The sequence below is a fragment of the Mustelus asterias genome, chromosome 4, assembly GCF_964213995.1.
Source record: "Mustelus asterias chromosome 4, sMusAst1.hap1.1, whole genome shotgun sequence".
Taxonomy (NCBI): domain Eukaryota; kingdom Metazoa; phylum Chordata; class Chondrichthyes; order Carcharhiniformes; family Triakidae; genus Mustelus; species Mustelus asterias.
Genome location: NC_135804.1, coordinates 51,419,538 through 51,438,415, shown reverse-complemented (window position 1 = coordinate 51,438,415; position 18,878 = coordinate 51,419,538). Strand labels below are relative to the sequence as shown.

Genomic DNA, 18,878 nt, shown 5'->3' with positions numbered 1-18,878 from the left:
AGGGGCTTAATGCTCATCCCTGTATTCCTTCTGCTTGAACTGCTGAATTCCTTTAACTAATGATGCTCCCAAAATGATGTTTGATAAGCAGTGCCAGGAATGTGGGGAGATTGTAGCACGGTGGTAATGTCACTAGACGAATATCTTGAAGTCCAAGCGCAGGTTTTGGAGACATGGCAGCTGGTGGAATTTAAATTCAATTAACAAAAAATCTGGAATTGAAAGCTAATTTCTATAATGGTGACCATAAAACTTTCATCGATTGTCATAAAGAGCCATCTGGTTCACTCATGTCCTTTATGGCCAGAAATCTACCATGTTTACCTGGCTTGGCCTTTATGTGACTCCAGACCCGCAGCAATGACTCTTTTAACTGCCCTTTGAAATGGCCCAGCAAGGCACTCAGTTCAAGGGCATTTAGGGATGGGCAACAAATGCTGGTCTTGCCAGCAATGCCCACATCCCATGAAAGAGTACATTATATTGAACCTAGCAACAAAAAGGGGACGGTAAAATAACTTCAATGATGAATTCCGCTGTCAAATATAAAAGTTAATAAAGTGAAGCTAATTGAGCTGTGGTTCAGTTAGAATTGCTGACATTATCGAAAGTGCAAGTGAAGCAAAACATAAAGGTTTGGTAGGCTACCAACTGAGTTCAAGAATGCACCCTCTCTGCATTGGGCTCTGGTTTCTGCTTTTCATTCAAATGGAATTGTATTTTTAAATTGCGTTGGGTTATTATATGTTGCAGTTGCTGCAGTAACAAAATATTCCAACATATGGGAATGGCTTGAATGTGGCTTTTCTCAAGCAGTCCACTGATGAACCTTAAATGTTGGAATAATATCAAATCTACTTGCTGGGCAGAATGGTATTAATGATGTAAGCAAATCCCAGTTGCAGCGTAATGGTTGGAAGGTTTAGAAATTTCCCATTTTGGATGAGTGATGTTATGACTAACCTGTTGTATGCAAGGCAGACTACATGCAGCTTTTCACTCAATCTTCATCTAATGCCAGTAGCAGGGATTCATTTACAGTGTTTATTTTTTAACTTGCATTTTCAATTCTCTCTCTCTCCTAACATAAGGTTTGGTCAGATTTCTGAGTCAGTTTATCGTTACTTTATTTTACCTTTCCTGATTTCCTTTCCAGCCTCTTCACAGCACGAGCCTGCCCTGACTGAGAGGAATCCAGAGATCCATCAGTCGCACGTGTAGCCAGCCGCTGGAGGTTATGGCAAAGCAGCTTAAAGAGATTAACCTTTTGATTGTATTTCAGTTTTCCCCACCCTTGCCCCCTTTCCGAAGCAGTTCCCTCAATTTTCCAACAGCAGTGACACACGGTGACACATCTGACATCCGGAAGTGACTACGTGGTTGGAAACATGTTTGCTAATCAGTGAAGTAGCACATCGGAGATCTGAAACACATTGTTTTCAAGCATTCGTTAGTTACTCAATAATTGTAACATAGTAAAATTAATATGTTACAATTCCATTATATCCACTTTCAGGGCAAGGTATTGTTGTCCCTTCGACCTACTCTGATGTAGCCATTTTCATTTGCCTGGACACAATCCCAACAACAACTGCTAGTAAAATTCATCCTCTGACATGCAATAAGTTTTAGCATGTTGTGCTATGGTGGATCACTTGCCCTTCCCATTATACAGCTTAAGGCTAGTGAGCTGCAAGAAACAGTGGGGTATCTGTACAAGCTCTGCATGACTACTGTTTCTATTGATACAAGGTTAGGAATGCAAAGTAAAAATCCTTGCCCTGCATTTTAAATAGCTGTGTTTAGTGTGCCTTATGCAGTGATTTCTATTTGGACATGGATTAAGTTGAGCAATCGCAACAATAAAATATCTGAATCCTCCCTTGTAAAGAATATTTATTGTCAGGTTAGGTATCCCAGTAACTGGTAAACTATGACATTGAAAAGAAAACAGATTAAACAGACTTTATTTGTATTGCAAATTTTCTTTCAAAGGCAGTGGAATTGTTTTAAACATCAAGAACTATAGCTTCAAGTGCCAAAAATTATATAACTGATATAAAAGTAATTAAACTGTGGGTATTTTAGACCTCAGTGGTGGGCACTTTAGAACTACTTCCAGCCACATACCGAGTCCCTGACCACAACTGGACCAGATAAAAAGACTTTAAGACTGGTTGTATTTAAATGGTGGTTGCTAAATTGCATAAAATGTGGATTTATTTAAACCTGATGCAGTTTTGCATATCAGCATTTATTTTCAGCTATTAGTTGTTTCTTGTCTTCTTCCTTCATGTTTCCCCTTCCCCAAATTAAACACCAAGGACACTCCTAAACCATCTGTTCTTCTGTCTCTATTTATAAGCAGTGAAAGAGGTTGCAGATTGGTGGAATTTACAAAATAATTAATTGTGCAGCTTGAATTCATTCCATCACTCAGTGTCCTCAATTGGTTTTCCCAGCCCATTTTCTTCCCTCCTCTTACCATTCCAAAGGGGATTATGAACTTCCATTGAAGTCAATGGAAAGGAAATTTAAGCACTTTATACTCAAGTGGCAAGTTGACAATCTAGCTGACTGCCTCAGCAATAACTTGTATTTACTTAGCACTTTTAACAGAGTAAAATATCTCATCCTGCTTCGCATAGTTTTATAGAACAAAATTGAACAAAATAGTTTTATAGAACAAAAACAAAAATGAACCATATCAAGTGATATTAGGAAGATGACCAAAAACTTGGTCAAAAGAGATAGGTTTTATGATGTGTTCTAAAGTGGCTAGAGAAACAGGAGAGGTGTAGGGAGGAAATTCAAGAGCTTAGGAACTAGGTAGCAGGAGGCTCAGCCACCAGCGTTGCAGCAATTTTAAAAAAGGGATGCTGAAGTGGCCAGAATTGGAGGAAAACAAATATCTTGAATGGTTGTGAGACTGGTGAAGGGAGGGATTTAAGAACCAGGAGGAGAATTTTAAAATCGAGGCACTGCTTAATCAACAGCTAGTGCAGGTTGGCGAGCACAAGATGATGGGTGAAGGGGACTCAACGCGTGTTAGGACAGCAGTGTTTTGGGTGATCTCAAGTTTACGAAAGGTAGAATATGGAAAACCAGCCATGTGTGTGTTGGAATAGTCAAGTCTAGAGGTAACAAAAACATGGAAGAGGGTTTTGGCATCAGATCAGCTGAAACTATGGTTGGTAGGGGGGTGGGGTGGGGGAGGATGGGCCATATTTCAGAATTGGAGATGGATGGTGTTAGTGGCAGTGGTGATATGTGGGCTGATGGGCCGATTGGCTTTCTTCTGCACTGTAGGAATTCTATCTAATTGACGGTCCTTTTTGGGTTAAGCATGGCACCAAGGTTTTGTGCAGACTGGTTCAGCCTCAGACAGCCATCAGGAAGAGCAAAGGAGTGGGCAGCCAGGGAGAAGAATTAGTGACGGGGATCAAAAATGGCTCAGTCTTCTCTATATTTAATTGGAGAAATCCCACAAGAGGATGGGATTTTCCATGCAACCCGCCATGTGCTTTGTGGCAGCAGAGGTGGCCCACCTTGGCTGGCAATGAGATCTTCTTGTCTCACCATTGTCAATAGGGTTTCCCGTTGAATGCACCCCTCACCACCGGGAAATCTGCATTGGGTGGGCATGCCATTGGCAGGATTGGAAGATCCCGCTGGTGTGAATGGCCAGGAAAATTCCGGCCACAGTCTGACAGGGTCAAGAGCGTGGCAGGGTCGAGAGAAGTGGTGATGAAGTAGAGCTGAGTGCCAACAGTGTGCATGTGGAAACTCATGATGTACTTTCGGATGATGTCACGAAGAGAGTAGCATGTTGATGAGAAATGGGAAGAGTCAAGTACAGATTCTTGAGAACACTCGAGGTAACAGTGTGGGAGCAGGAAGATAAGTCATTGCAAGTGATACTCTGGCCACGATTAGATAGATAAGAATGGAACTAAGCGAGTGCAATCTCACCCAGCTGGATGACAATGGAGAGAGGTGTTATAGGAGGATGTGGTCAATTGTGTTAAAATGTTGCAGACAGGTTGAGATGGATGAGGAGAGAAAGGCCAGAATTTCACGCCAGTGGGATCTTCTGCTTCCACCAACGGCGCACCCCTGTGTTTCCTGGTGGTGTGGGGTGTAGTCATTGGGAAATCCCATTGACAGCAACGGGACCAGAATATCACGTTGCTGGTGAATGGTGTGCTGCTCCTGCTGTGAGAAACACACTGTGAGGAAGCCAGAAAATCCACCCCCCCGCCCCCCCAAAATATTATCGTTGTCTCATAGGATGTCAATTGTGACTTTGATAAGAACTGTTTTATACATTGACAGGGTGGTGACCTGATTGGAGGGTTCTGGGAAAGGTCAGCATGCATTTGGGAGGCAACAACACGTTTAAGGACTTACAAAGAGAGAAAAGGAGAGTTTGGAGATGAAATCACATCACAGCCTGCTCCCAAGGAGATGGCTTGGCGTCTGCTCCCTCAACCCAGTGGCTTCTCCACATCTGTCAATGTTTGGAATGGGAATGTTTGGAGACTGGCAAAGGAAAGCATGACATCCAATCTCCATGTCTGTGGACTTTTTTATTTGGAGTTACTGGATGGCAATGGGAACTGGCAATGTTTTGACAGCTTTTCACCTTTTTCCCTAGCCTCGCTCCTACCTCTCTGTTTGAGATCAGCTCAGGCTGGAAATCTTAGACCTGTTGATCCACAATGGTTAGGTTAGGTTGATTGGCCAGGTTAAAAATTGCCCCTTAGAGTCCTGAGATGCGTAGGTTAGAGGGATTAGCGGGTAAATATGTGGGGGTAGGGCCTGGGTGGGATTGTGATCGGTGCAGACTCGATGGGCCGAATGGCCTCCTTCTGCACCGTAGGGTTTCTATGTCTTCTATGTCTATGCTTTTTTTGGAGTCCACCTGATTTTCCACTGACTTCAAATGGAAATTCAAAACCTACCCTTCTAAGGGAAGAAAATGGGTGGGAAAACAAATTGAGGATATTAAGTGATGATATTCCATAGAATCTTTGCCATGCAGAAAGAGGCCATCCTGCCCATCAAATCTGCATTGACCCCCCGGAAGAGCATCCATTCCAGGACCTCCCCTATGCCCTATCCCCATAACATTTACCATGGCTAATCCACTTAACCTGCACGTCTTTGGACTGTGACAGAAAGCTGGAGCACCCAGAGGAAACCCACGCAGACACTGCGGGAACGTGCAAACTCCAGACTGTCATCTCAGGCAGGAATCGAACCCGAGTCCCGGACACTGGAGGCAGCAGTGCTAACCACTGTGCCCTGCTATTCATGCTGTGCAGTTAATTATTTTCCACATCCCACCAGTCTGCATCCCCTCTTACTATTATAGAGACAAAAGAGCAAACAGTGTCCTTGGTGTTTAATTTGGGGATGGGGAAAACATGAAGGAAGAAAAAAAGAAACAACTATAGCTGAAAATAAATGCTGAAGTGCAGAACTGCATCAGGTTTAAATAAACCGACATTTTATGTAACTTAGCAACCACCATTTAAATACAACCAGCCCTAAAGTTTTTTTTATCTGGCCCAGTTGTGGTCAGGGTTTCAATATGTGGCTGGAAGTAGTCCTAACATGCCCACCGCTAATGTATAAAGTCGCACGATCCAAATGAACAGCCAAACCTTTCTAGTCATGCACTTCTCTCTGTTTCTGATGGGTCAGTCGCTTGCAAATAATAAATTTATCTGCAAACTTCTATCATTTAACACTTGCCAGCTATCACTTTCTTTCCCTCTGGGAATCTGCAAGTATCATATTCATTGTTCTTCAAAGGTCTATTTTTCTACCACCTAAAATCAAACTTTTGCACCTCTGCTTATCTACAACTTGAAGAAACTGCCTGTGCCTGGCAGATTCCTGGGCTCTGATCTTTTTTGCGGTTTAGAAAGGAAGAACTGCTTTCACCAGCATTAATGATTTTATTCTCCATTGAATCCACCATTGGGATGATGGTGTAAGGCTAAAGAGGAGGTAATTTGACAAGTAAATAGTTACAGTCATTACCAATAGCTGGTGTTGCCAAACTCAAAGGATAGGTCCTCATTTTTTGATAGTCTGTTGGACTTGAGATTGAGTGCAAGAATTTTTCATTTCTTCCGGCCCATCATTTGTGTTTTTTTTCACTTGTCCCAATTCCATCCTGTTTCTGCTAGCACCACCATCCTCCTTTGTCATTTAGTATATGGTTGCTCCTACCCTCCCACCCTATTGCCCTTCTATCCTCTCTTTCATCAACCCCTCTTCTTTCCTGGTTCTGTGTTTGTTTAAAAGCTGTTTGATCTCTGACTTCTCCAGTTCTGTACTGGAAACTGCCAGGAGAACTTCTGAATTGCAGCAGTGACATTCCTTGTGGGGGCTGCCTTATGTTATTACATAGTGCATAGTGTACAGTATTTCTACTGTACAAGAGATTGTGTCTTTGTGGGCATCTTCTGAGCTTCTTGACAGCTCTTGTGGTGTTTGGCTTCGAATCTGTAAAATGGAACAAATATTTGTTAGGAACTGGGGAAGGAACAGGCATAAAGCCTGCAGTCCAAGCCCGGTGACTCACAATTCCCCTGGTATTCCAACATTCCAGCTGACTGCTGGGGCATGAAATAAATTGAAATAGGCTGCACTGAGGAGCCCGAGAAATGATATCAAAAGAACTCTTCCAATTTCATAAAAGTCATTGGCTTCTTACTGTTAATCTCCAGCAATATAACTTGTCTGCTGTGTACTTTCAATACTTGAAATTATTCTATCGCTAGATGGTTGAATCATTGTTTGCTGACAATTGGTTGACATACATGGAAGCACAGAAAAGAATTAGAACACAATAGGAGGCCATTTGGCCCATTGTGTCTGTGTCAGCTGAAAAAGAGCTGTCCAGCCTAATCCCACCTTCCAGCTCTTGGTTAGCTGCCCTGTAGATTACAGAGTATCCAAATATTTTTTTTAAAATGCAATGAGGGTTTCTGCTTCTACCACCCTTTCAGGCAGTGAGTTCCAGACCCTCACCATCCTCTGGGCGGAATAAAGTACTCTTCAGCTTCCTTCAATCCTTCCCCCGATCGCTTTAAAATCTATGCCCCTGGTTATTCATCTACTTTCTATCCATTTTATCTAGGCTGCTCATATTTTCATCCACCTCCATTAAATCTTCTCTGGATTCCTCTGTTCCAAAGCAAACAACCTCAGTCTATCCAAACTTTCCTCATTCCAAAACTTCTCCACTTCTGGGAACCTCCTTGTAAATCTCCTCATATCTCTCTGGTGTGATCACATCTTTCCTATGATAGAGTGAGCAGAATTTTAAACTGTGCGGTAGGTGTGGTTTAACTAGTGTTTTACATAGTTCCAGCTCCCCCCACTCCCCCACACGCAATTTTCACCTCTACATTATTGGATTTGATAGCATGCGAGAGCTCCTTGAGGTGTTTGCTTTTTCACCACTACCCGTTCACGCCACAATTTGTGTGAAGTGAATTACAAACAGATGGAATACCTAGAACAGCTAAATTTCATTTTTAGCTTTTTTAATGTTGATAAAGGACCAACCTTCCCATTGCCTGCTCAGTAACATTGAAAAGTAACTTGCCACTTGTGTGGCAGTGAGTCGAGCTTTGCCTGACTGAGCTGTGCTGAACTGGCAGTATAGCTCCGATCCGCTGGCTTTATGTGACTTGTAGGGTAGGGATTATTTAAGCTCCTGCAGTAGTGAAACATTGTAATTATCTAAATATGCCAATTTTGCATTTGGCAACGCACACAAAATGGTGCCATGATTACATTAGTGTTGTTTCTGTCTGTTTCCCCGTGTAATTAAAGTTGGATATTCAGTGACTCCCCAGTGCATTTGCTAATTAGAATGAATGATTGTGGAAACAACATGTACTGAAAAGGCCTCTCTATACAGGTGCATGGGGTTCAAAAGTGCAGAATGGTTGGCGATAACATTATGTTATACCCTGATTTTCACCCGTGATTTGAACTGATCAAATTGACTTTCTTTGAAACGCTACGTGCTAGGCAGTGTGGGAAAATCAAATAAATGATTCTCAAGCGAAATCTGCAATGATGTTTATTAAAGTTTGTTTGCAGATTTGGAACAAGGCAGCAAAATATTTTTAAACTGGAACAGTTTGGTTATGTGTGTTGGTATAATTATAAAAACGTTGATAATGACTGGGTTGGGTAATGGTATGAAATGCTACCACAAAGACGAGACTGGAGACTAAAATACCATGGGTTGCCAGAAGTGATGCTGTACAAGCACATTTTTCAGGGTTTGACAAGGAAGTCTGAAAACTGTGGCTTGCTTAAAGTTACATCAACCAAGTCATATGGGGGATTATTCATTTCAGCATGTGATCTGTCATACAATATTACTAAATAAATCCAGCTTTGATTATAATTCTGAATTATCCTGCAGTACTCCAGAACAAGGTCTAGCACTGATCTTTAAGAGGTTTCTTGGGGTTTGTGCCATTTTACAAAGCAATTATTTTGATTTTTTTCCCTACTTTGGTGCTGAGTTATGTTGGCTTGTGTTTCTGTGGGTTTTAGCCTTTCCAGTACTGTGTCCAACTGGCCGCTCTTTACATCTGCAGACCTTAGCTGGTGAATGCTACCTGTGGTCCTGTGCATTCTTCAAAATCTTTCAGAGTTCAGTCTTCTCCTGGTTTCAAAGTCCTCGGGTGATATTGCCAGGCAGGCGCTGTTGGTTGGTGATTGGGAACGAGATTGATTGGAGTGCTGAGGGAGGAGGAAAAACTCAATGAAATTAAAACCTCACTTATAATGTCATGTAAGGGACATTTGTAAAACAGATTGTGAAGCAAGCAATCAGACTTGGAGTTTGACCCCTACTTTAATAATCTGGGAAAACTTTAGTGGGCACCCGAAGTGGGATGAACAGATCCTTAGTACCACTACACGGTCATGGGGAAAAGAAATGGAACTAATTGGATAGTTCCTTCAAAGAGTCGACGCTGGTCAGACAGGCAGATAATTATACCAACTCATTCTGTACTATAGAATTTTATGACAATTGAGTATTGGATCTCTTTACACACCTATATCCTCCATCCCTACCAAAACACACCTGTAGCAGAATCCCATGGTAAAATGTTAAAGAAACATTGCGGTTCCAGGGTGGAATTTCTTCTCTCTGAGTGTGGAATTCGTTACCACAGAGGGCTGTAGGACTGTGTTAAGGGTTTTCAAGGCTGAGATTTTTAATCAGTAAGGGAATCGAGGAGTATAGGGATAAGGTGGGAAAGTGGAGTGAAGGATTACCATATCAGATCAGTCATGACCTCATTGAATGGCAGAGCAGACTTGATGGGCCAAATGGCCCAATTCTGCTCCTACGTCTTGGAATCTTACACAGAACATCTGAGATTAAAAACCTGCAGGCAAACAATAACTTTTTTTTAAAATACTGAGCGTGCTGTGTCCTTTACAACATCATTGAAGCCCGCATGATTTTTAGAGCTGACCTGTCTTTTTCCAGTCAGCCTCCTTTAGTACTTTCACATGTTGATTTAAGAACAAAATCCCAGACAGGCTTTGTGGAAGCCAATAATTTGGGAGAAATTTACATCAGTTTTCCATTTTTTTAAAAAAGTGTACCTATTGGAAATTTTGTGCTGCATTACAATATCATTCAGTGAAGAGCTTCTCACTGAATAGTAAGCAAATCATTGAACGGTGTCAACAACAAACACTTTGAGCAGAAACACCTGGTCATTCCAATAGCACATTTTCTCTATGCTGAACTGCTGATTTCCAAATAAATGGAGCCCAAGAGAAGTGTATTTGGGATTAAATTTTTGTCCTCAGGGAATCGTGCACTAGGAGCTCATTATGGAGAAGATCCTGAGGGACAAGATTTATGAGCATTTAGAGAGGTTTAGTATGCTCAAGAATACTCAGCATGGCTTTGTCAAAGGCAGATCGTGCCTTATGAGCCTGGTGGAGTTCTTCGAAAATGTGACTAAACACATTGACGAAGGGAAAGCGGTAGATGCGGTTTATATGGATTTTAGCAAGGCGTTCGATAAGGTCCCCCATGCAAGGCTTCTCGAAAAAGTGAGAGGGCATGGGATCCATGGGGCTGCTGCCCTGTGGATCCAGAACTGGCTTGCCCAAAGGAGGCAGAGAGTGTGTATAGATGGGTCTTTTTCTAATTGGAGGTCGGTCACCAGTGGTGTGCCCCAGGGATCTGTTCTGGGACCCTTGCTGTTTGTCATTTTCATAAATGACCTGGATGAGGAAGTGGAGGGATGGGTTGGTAAGTTTGACGACGACACAAAGGTTGGTGGGGTTGTGGATAGTCCGGAGGGATGTCAGAAGTTACAGAGGGACATAGATAGGATGCAAGACTGGGCGGAGAAGTGGCAGATGGACTTCAACCCAGATGAATGCGTAGTGGTCCATTTTGGCAGGTCGAATCGGATGAAGGAGTACAATATAAAGGGAAAGACTCTTAGTACGGTAGAGGATCAGAAGGACCTTGGGGTCCGGGACCATAGGACTCTAAAATCGGCCCCACAGGTGGGGCAGGTGGTTAAGAAGGCGTATGGTGTGCTGGCCTTTATCAATCGAGGGATTGAGTTTAGGAGCCCGGGGATAATGATGCAGCTATATAAGACTCTCGTCAGACCCCACTTGGAGTACTGTGCTCAGTTCTGGTCGCCTCATTACAGGAAGGATGTGGAAAAGATTGAAAGGGTGCAGAGGAGATTTACAAGGATGTTGCCTGGATTGAGTGGCATGCCTTATGAGGATAGGCTGAGGGAACTCGGTCTTTTCTCCTTGGAGAGATGTAGGATGAGAGGAGACCTAATAGAGGTATATAAGATGTTGAGAGGCTTTTTCCCAGGGTGGAAATGGCTGCTACGAGAGGACACAGGTTTAAGGTGCTGGGGGGTAGGTACAGGGGAAATGTTAGGGGGAAGTTTTTCACACAGAGGGTGGTGGGCGAGTGGAATCGGCTGCCGTCAGTGGTGGTGGAGGCAAACTCAATAGGGTCTTTTAAGAGACTCCTGGATGAGTACATGGGACTTAATAGGATGGAGGGTTATAGGTAGGCCTAAAAGGTAGGGATATGTTCGGCACAACTTGTGGGGCCGAAGGGCCTGTTTCGTGCTGTAGTTTTCTATGTTTCTATAGAAAAATCGCTATCATCTGCGATTTTCCCGGCTGTTTGCACTTCAAAAACACCTGAAGCTTTCACTCGTGTGTGCCTATTTTTTCAGTGTAATTGGCAAAGGATCAGGAAATTTTAAGAACCAGTTACATTCAGTGCAACTCTCTGATCTTTTGTGCGGGTTTAAAATACATTGTTGTAGAAGCACTCCCCAAACACACAAACTGGCCACATCCCCAGATTAAACTAATCACAAGGGTGAGTCTTCACTAATTGTACCCATTTCCAGGCCTTGGAGGGATGGTCCACAATTGAATTGGTTCTTCTTTAAGCAAAAGATTTTGAGTATAACTTTTCTTTAATTTACTAATACTGACTACCATACAGCTGCACTGTAGCAACATGGGATTTTTATATCCACAACAAATTTCCAATGGAAAATAAAGTTTGAATTGAATTGTATTGAATATAACCAGCATGTATTCCTGAATATTTTTCAAAAGTCATTTCTGATTATTTAATATCAGGTTGCTCAAAGGTGATGGATTGAGAACGATTGTAATGTTTATTTTTTATGAAACCCATTCCAGCCGTGATAATCAGACCATGCCAGGCACCACTCTTCAAAATTAAGGATTTAAAAAAACAGAATATATTTATCTCTTTAAATATAATATAAAATGCTTCTTCATGGCAGATTTTGCATTCAGCTACTTGCTAATGAACCCTGAGAGAAAATATCAGTTGTAAAGGCTCACACAATTCTGGGTGCAATATGCCTATTTTTTAAAAATACTTTTCCAATTCAATCAAATCAAATCCAATTCAGAGTCTCAACAAGTTGAGACATTTCAGATCCAGGCTGACAAGACAGGGCAAGCGACCAAACCACCCTGTCCTGGGCCCGATCTACATGAGCCAAGCTGATTGGAGAAGGGGGAGGTTCCTCCTCCAAGACTTGGGCTCATTTGCATCTTAGCCAAAAGGCCGAGATGCCGCTTTTAAAAATTGCTTCAAATGAAACATATGAAGCTTCAATGCAACCCAATGACCTCAACCAAGTGCAGCATCCTCTCCACACCACACCTGATCCTAGCCAAAAGGCCGAGATTATGGTCGAACCAGAAAGTTGACTCTGTTGACTCTGCTATCTGCAGGCTGGATCTGCTGCAGCTTCAGATTTCCTTCTCACACAATTAGATGGAACTTGTCTGTGTCAATGTGGGGCTGATGAGTCACGAGAAATAAAATGAAGCTGATTCTTTATTTTCCTTCTCCAGCTCTATTTAATGAAGATCTTCTGGCACTGATTTTTAAAGATAATAAGAAGTTTAACAACACCAGGTTAAAGTCCAACAGGTTTATTTGGTAGCAAAAGCCACACAAGCTTTCGAGGCTCTGAGCCCCTTCTTCAGGTGAGTGGGAATTCTGTTCACAAACAGAACTTATAAGACACAGACTCAATTTACATGAATAATGGTTGGAATGCGAATACTTACAACTAATCCAGTCTTTAAGAAACAAAACAATGGGAGTGGAGAGAGCATCAAGACAGGCTAAAAAGATGTGTATTGTCTCCAGACAAGACAGCCAGTGAAACTCTGCAGGTCCACGCAACTGTGGGAGTTACAAATAGTGTGACATAAATTCTGATTCTAGGATCGCATGATAAAGACTCAGGAGGAAAAAAGCAGAAATATTTATGTGAAATAGTGTGACATAAACCCAATATCCCGGTTGAGGCCGTCCTTGTGTGTGCGGAACCTGGCTATCAGTTTCTGCTCCGCGACTCTGCGCTGTCGTGTGTCGCGAAGGCCGCCTTGGAGAACGCTTACCCGAATATCAGAGGCCGAATGCCCGTGACCGCTGAAGTGCTCCCCAACAGGAAGAGAACAGTCTTGCCTGGTGATTGTCGAGCGGTGTTCATTCATCCGTTGTCGCAGCGTCTGCATAGTTTCCCCAATGTACCATGCCTCGGGACATCCTTTCTTGCAGCGTATCAGGTAGACAACGTTGGCCGAGTTGCAAGAGTATGTACCGTGTACCTGGTGGATGGTGTTCTCACGTGAGATGATGGCATCTGTGTCGATGATCCGGCACGTCTTGCAGAGGTTGCTGTGGCAGGGTTGTGTGGTGTCTTGGTCACTGTTCTCCTGAAGGCTGGGTAGTTTGCTGCGGACAATGGTCTGTTTGAGGTTGTGCGGTTGTTTGAAGGCAAGAAGTGGGGGTGTGGGGATGGCCTTGGCGAGATGTTCGTCTTCATCAATGACATGTTGAAGGCTCCGGAGGAGATGCCGTAGCTTCTCCGCTCCGGGGAAGTACTGGACAACGAAGGGTACTCTGTCCACTGTGTCCCGTGTTTGTCTTCTGAGGAGGTCGGTGCGGTTTTTCGCTGTGGCGCGTTGGAACTGTTGATCAATGAGTCTAGCGCCATATCCTGTTCTTATGAGGGCATCTTTCAGCGTCTGGAGGTGTCTGTTGCGATCCTCCTCATCCGAGCAGATCCTGTGTATACGGAGGGCTTGTCCGTAGGGGATGGCTTCTTTAACGTGTTTAGGGTGGAAGCTGGAGAAGTGGAGCATCGTGAGGTTATCCGTGGGCTTGCGGTACAGTGAGGTGCTGAGGTGACCGTCCTTAATGGAGATGCGCGTGTCCAAGAATGCAACCGATTCCGGAGAGTAGTCTATGGTGAGCCTGATGGTGGGATGGAACTTGTTGATGTCATCATAGAGTTGTTTCAGTGATTGTTCACCATGAGTCCAAAGGAAGAAAATGTCATCGATGTATCTAGTGTATAGCACCGGTTGAAGGTCCCGTGCGGTGAAGAAGTCTTGTTCGAACCTGTGCATGAAGATGTTGGCATATTGAGGTGCAAATTTGGTCCCCATGGCTGTTCCGTGTGTCTGGATGAAGAACTGGTTGTTGAAGGTGAAGATATTGTGGTCCAGGATGAAGCGGATGAGATGTAAAATTGCATCTGGAAACTGGCAGTTGTTGGCGCTGAGCACTGAGGCCGTTGCAGCAATGCCATCGTCATGGGGGATGCTGGTGTAGAGTGCTGAGACATCCATTGTGACGAGGAGCGCTCCTGGTTCAACTGCTCCATGTGTGCCGAGTTTCTGTAGGAAGTCCCATACATTGGGGAAACTATGCAGACGCTGCGACAACGGATGAATGAACACCGCTCGACAATCACCAGGCAAGACTGTTCTCTTCCTGTTGGGGAGCACTTCAGCGGTCACGGGCATTCGGCCTCTGATATTCGGGTAAGCGTTCTCCAAGGCGGCCTTCGCGACACACGACAGCGCAGAGTCGCGGAGCAGAAACTGATAGCCAGGTTCCGCACACACAAGGACGGCCTCAACCGGGATATTGGGTTTATGTCACACTATTTCACATAAATATTTCTGCTTTTTTCCTCCTGAGTCTTTATCATGCGATCCTAGAATCAGAATTTATGTCACACTATTTGTAACTCCCACAGTTGCGTGGACCTGCAGAGTTTCACTGGCTGTCTTGTCTGGAGACAATACACATCTTTTTAGCCTGTCTTGATGCTCTCTCCACTCCCATTGTTTTGTTTCTTAAAGACTGGATTAGTTGTAAGTATTCGCATTCCAACCATTATTCATGTAAATTGAGTCTGTGTCTTATAAGTTCTGTTTGTGAACAGAATTCCCACTCACCTGAAGAAGGGGCTCAGAGCCTCGAAAGCTTGTGTGGCTTTTGCTACCAAATAAACCTGTTGGACTTTAACCTGGTGTTGTTAAACTTCTTACTGTGTTTACCCCAGTCCAACGCCGGCATCTCCACATCATGACTTTTAAAGATAAGGCAGTGGTAGAGTGATTCTTGTTAGGGAAGGGAATCGGAGGTTATCCATTGTAGATGGGAATGCAGAACTTGAAACACAGACCTTATTGAATGGTGGAGCAGGCTCGAGGGATCTGATGGCTTACTTCTCCTATTTTGTATCATTGTATATAACACCAGTGTTCAGATCCAAGAGGATGCTATTGCATTTAAGAAGCAGCCTGCTGATTTATAGGTTAGTGCAACTGATTATTCTAAGCACAATCTTTATGGATACTGGGACAAGTTTAGTGTATTTCTTTAGATACTCCTTCAGGTATTCATGATTCCTGTAAGTAATCTGAGCATTTTGAATTTGGGGGTAGCTGTTCTGCCCGATATCCAACAATATGATCATGAGTGGAGGGTGTAACCGTGGTATCCCCACCCCACTTATAATTCAAACCAGATAGTCATGTTTTGCATGTGGTTCTGTGTGCGTCTCCAAACACTTTGAAAATGGACAAAGAAAACAATTGATATAATGAGGCCAGATACAAATTGTTAAGCTATTTACAATCATAGCAAAAACACAACGAGCAACAGTTACAATCAGACTCCACTCAACTCGGTCAGCATGATTTGTCTTCCTATGATAATCTAGAATAAAGAATATGTTTTACTTCTCCACATTAGTGGGTATTCTTGCTTGACTTCCATAATAACTCTTAAAACACTTACCTGCTTTGTACTCCTGAACCAAGTTGGAGCTTGCCTTTTAAAGCTCTTTATGAAACCATGACTAGTTTCCCAGCTTTTACTGGTGCAGCGGTCAATATTTGAGTCTTTTGTGTCCTGTTCTACTGGAAGTTGTGGATTGCTCAGGAGAGCTCCTAATCCAAAGATTTGTAGGTTAGGTGGATTGGCCAGGTTAAGATGATGAGGTGCTCTTTCGGAGAGTCAGTGCAGACATGATGGGCTGAATGGCGTCATTCTGCACTGTGAGGATTCTATTCTATTCAAAACTGTTGCTGTGCCCCCGCCCCCGCCCCCCCCCCCCCCCCCACCCCCACCCAATCAAAATTAAATGCAAAGTTTGACGGGAAGGGGCATTGCAAGGCCCTGAGTTGAGCATGTTGGGAGAATGCTGAGATGAGGCAGAACTTGCTTCCCTTCCTGATCTTCATCTCTAAACCCCTGCAGGCCGTGTTCATTTCAAGGCTGTGCGTTTCCAATGTTTTAAACTGCAACATATAAACAGCTTAATTCCAAAATGCTTTATGAAGAAAACATGGTGAGAAAAGTTTGCAATGTGACATGTCGTGGCTTTTCTTTGCTGAAATAATTTTGACAGGAGCTGGAGCCTGGGTGCTTTACTGATGAGAGGAACTGTTATTTTCCAGTCATATTAACATGCATTTGCAGCTAAACTACTGCATAACTCACTGCAGAGGAGTTTGTGCTAGTATTGTGCACCAAACAGGTGGCAGAAAGCATTGAGGTTCTAGTTGACTAATGAAGCATTTCTTTCTCACTCAGCAAAGGGAGACGACCTACCATAATCCTTCGGACCCAGCTGTCTGTAAGAGTTCATGCCATTATAGGTGAGTGGAATATTCTATTTCTGCAGGTGCCGAATCTTATGGAAGAAACATGATCCATCTGTGTCAAATCCGTTATTGATGTCATTCTTGTACAATTAAGTTAAAAGAAAAATCAGAATAATTTGAATTAGGTTCCCACCGCTCCAAGAATATTTTGAAACTGTTGGATGGGATGTAGCTGTAAGAGCATTTTTGATTGTACCCTTGTATGAATATAATGTATCTTAATTGAGTAACCACTCAAATGGGTTATTTTGGTACCTATGACTTATTCAGCAGCTGGTTCTAATACAGCTGTATTTTATGATGACTGGCATCATTATGCTTCAGAGATCTTGTTGCAATGCCAATGGCAGGGACAATGTTGCTTTTGAGTGCTGAGTTTCTGCATTACTATATTAACTTGGCATGTAAGATACTGCTGTTTATATAGAGCGGTTGAGTTTTTCCATTTGCCCAGATGGACTTTATGTCCTAGTTGCTTCTGCTGTCTGATCTAGAAAACTCAGCTGGCGTCGTGCTTACTGGTCTCATTTATCGGTTGCCATGGATGAAACTCATTCCCTCGAATGTATGTCAACTTGCTATGTCAAGAGAATGCAATTTAATTTGTGTATTTCCAATTTTCTCCACTCCAATTCTAAAGGCACTGGCAGTTATTGGCACACAATTCAATGGAAACTCGGTGATACAACTTCGGGTCGTCTCAAAGTGCTTCATGGTCAATGAAGTACTTTTCAGCTGCAGTCGTAGAAGATGGTTAGCATTTCTAGTAAATTGCAGAAAGAGGTCATTTGGCCCATCGAGCCTGCACCTATAACAGTCCCATCCAGGCCCTATTCATGTAACCCCATGTATTTACCCTGCTAATCTCCCTGATACAAAGGGGCAATTTACCATGGCCAATCCACCTAACCCGCACATCTTTGGAGTGTGGGAGGAAACTGCAGCACGGGGAGTAAACCCACACAGACATGGGGAGAACGTGCAAACTCCACACAGTCAACTGAAGCTGGAATTGAACCCGAATCCCTGGTGTGTGAGGCAGAAATGCTAACCACTGTTAGAATACAAGAAATGTGGCAGCCAATATACAAAACAGCAAGATCTCACAAACAGCAATGAGATAAAGGACAGTTAATCTGTTATAGCAATGTTGATAGAGGAATAAGTATTGGCCAGTGCATTGGGAGAAATCCCTTGCTCTTCTTCAAACAGTGCCAGGGGACATTTCATGTAAGTCAGGGTCTTGGCTTAAGACCTCATCCGAAAGTTTGTACACATCCAACAATGCAGGACTTATGCTCAACCTCCTCGGGAGTGAGGCTTGAACCCACAGCCTTCTGATTTTGAGGCAAGAGTGTTATCCACTCCCATCAGTGGCAGCCTCCCATCTCAAGAACCGATAGGTTTGTCCCACTGTGGAGTTTGTCTGTGGTAAGCATTGCCTGGTGTGGCTCAGGAGTCCCACTTTAGCACGGCAGTCTCTACCACAGAGGAAGACAGTGGGCTGAGAACGTGCCCGACTTGCAGGCCTCTGTTTTCTCTGAAGCTTTTTCTTGGCTAACTGAGCTCTGTTTCTCCAAGCCACTTCGAATGTCCCTCCAAACAGTCAGCCTCCAGAGGTCACAGCTGTCACCTCTCTCCCTGTTGTCAGTATCGATGCCCGCCGTCTTCATATCTTGCTTGCAGATATTCTTATAGCAGAGATATGGGCGCTCAGGAGGTCATTACTCAGTGGCCAGTTCACCATATGAAAGGTCTATGGGTTTATAATCGTCATTCATTCAGATGAACATGGCCAAACTAGCGCAGACCTTGTTGGTTTAGCAATGATGTGTATGCTGACAGAATTAGGAAATGTTATGATTTCTTTGAATTGTCTGTGGAATCTGTAATAGTTTTCAAGAATGTTGGGAAATTACTTTTAAGAGCTAATTAGCACAAATTTCCACTCCATCTGACGAAGGAGCAGCGCTCCGAAAGCTAATGGTATTTGCTACCAAATAAACCTGTTGGACTTTAACCTGGTGTTGTTAAAACTCTTACAGAATTAGCACAATCCAGGGTCATGGAGTTTTTTGACCTTGTCCTGCCAAGAGATGCCAAAGATTCGACTGAGATAAAGGCAGGAACTCTTTAGCCATTTCACCTGCCAAGCATATGTTGTCTTTGTCTCACTGCTGTAGAGGAGTGTGCTGAGGACACAGGTTTGGTAAACTCAGAGTTTGGTGTGCTCAGTCGGGTTGCTGTTATTCCACACTCAACTTGGACACAACCGCACCTTTTGCAATCTCTGC

At 43.3% G+C, this 18,878-nt stretch overlaps 1 protein-coding gene across 6 annotated transcripts in view; it reads left to right on the top strand.

The window, feature by feature from the left end:
* The window catches only part of fhod1 (formin homology 2 domain containing 1), a 322,304-nt gene that overhangs the window by 35,491 nt on the left and 267,935 nt on the right, over positions 1-18,878 (top strand). For all 6 annotated transcript variants that reach the window (XM_078211000.1, XM_078211005.1, XM_078211004.1 and 3 more), the window contains exon 3: positions 16,514-16,578. In XM_078211000.1, the coding sequence (XP_078067126.1) occupies positions 16,514-16,578 (65 nt within the window). The remainder of the gene's footprint in view (positions 1-16,513; positions 16,579-18,878) is intronic.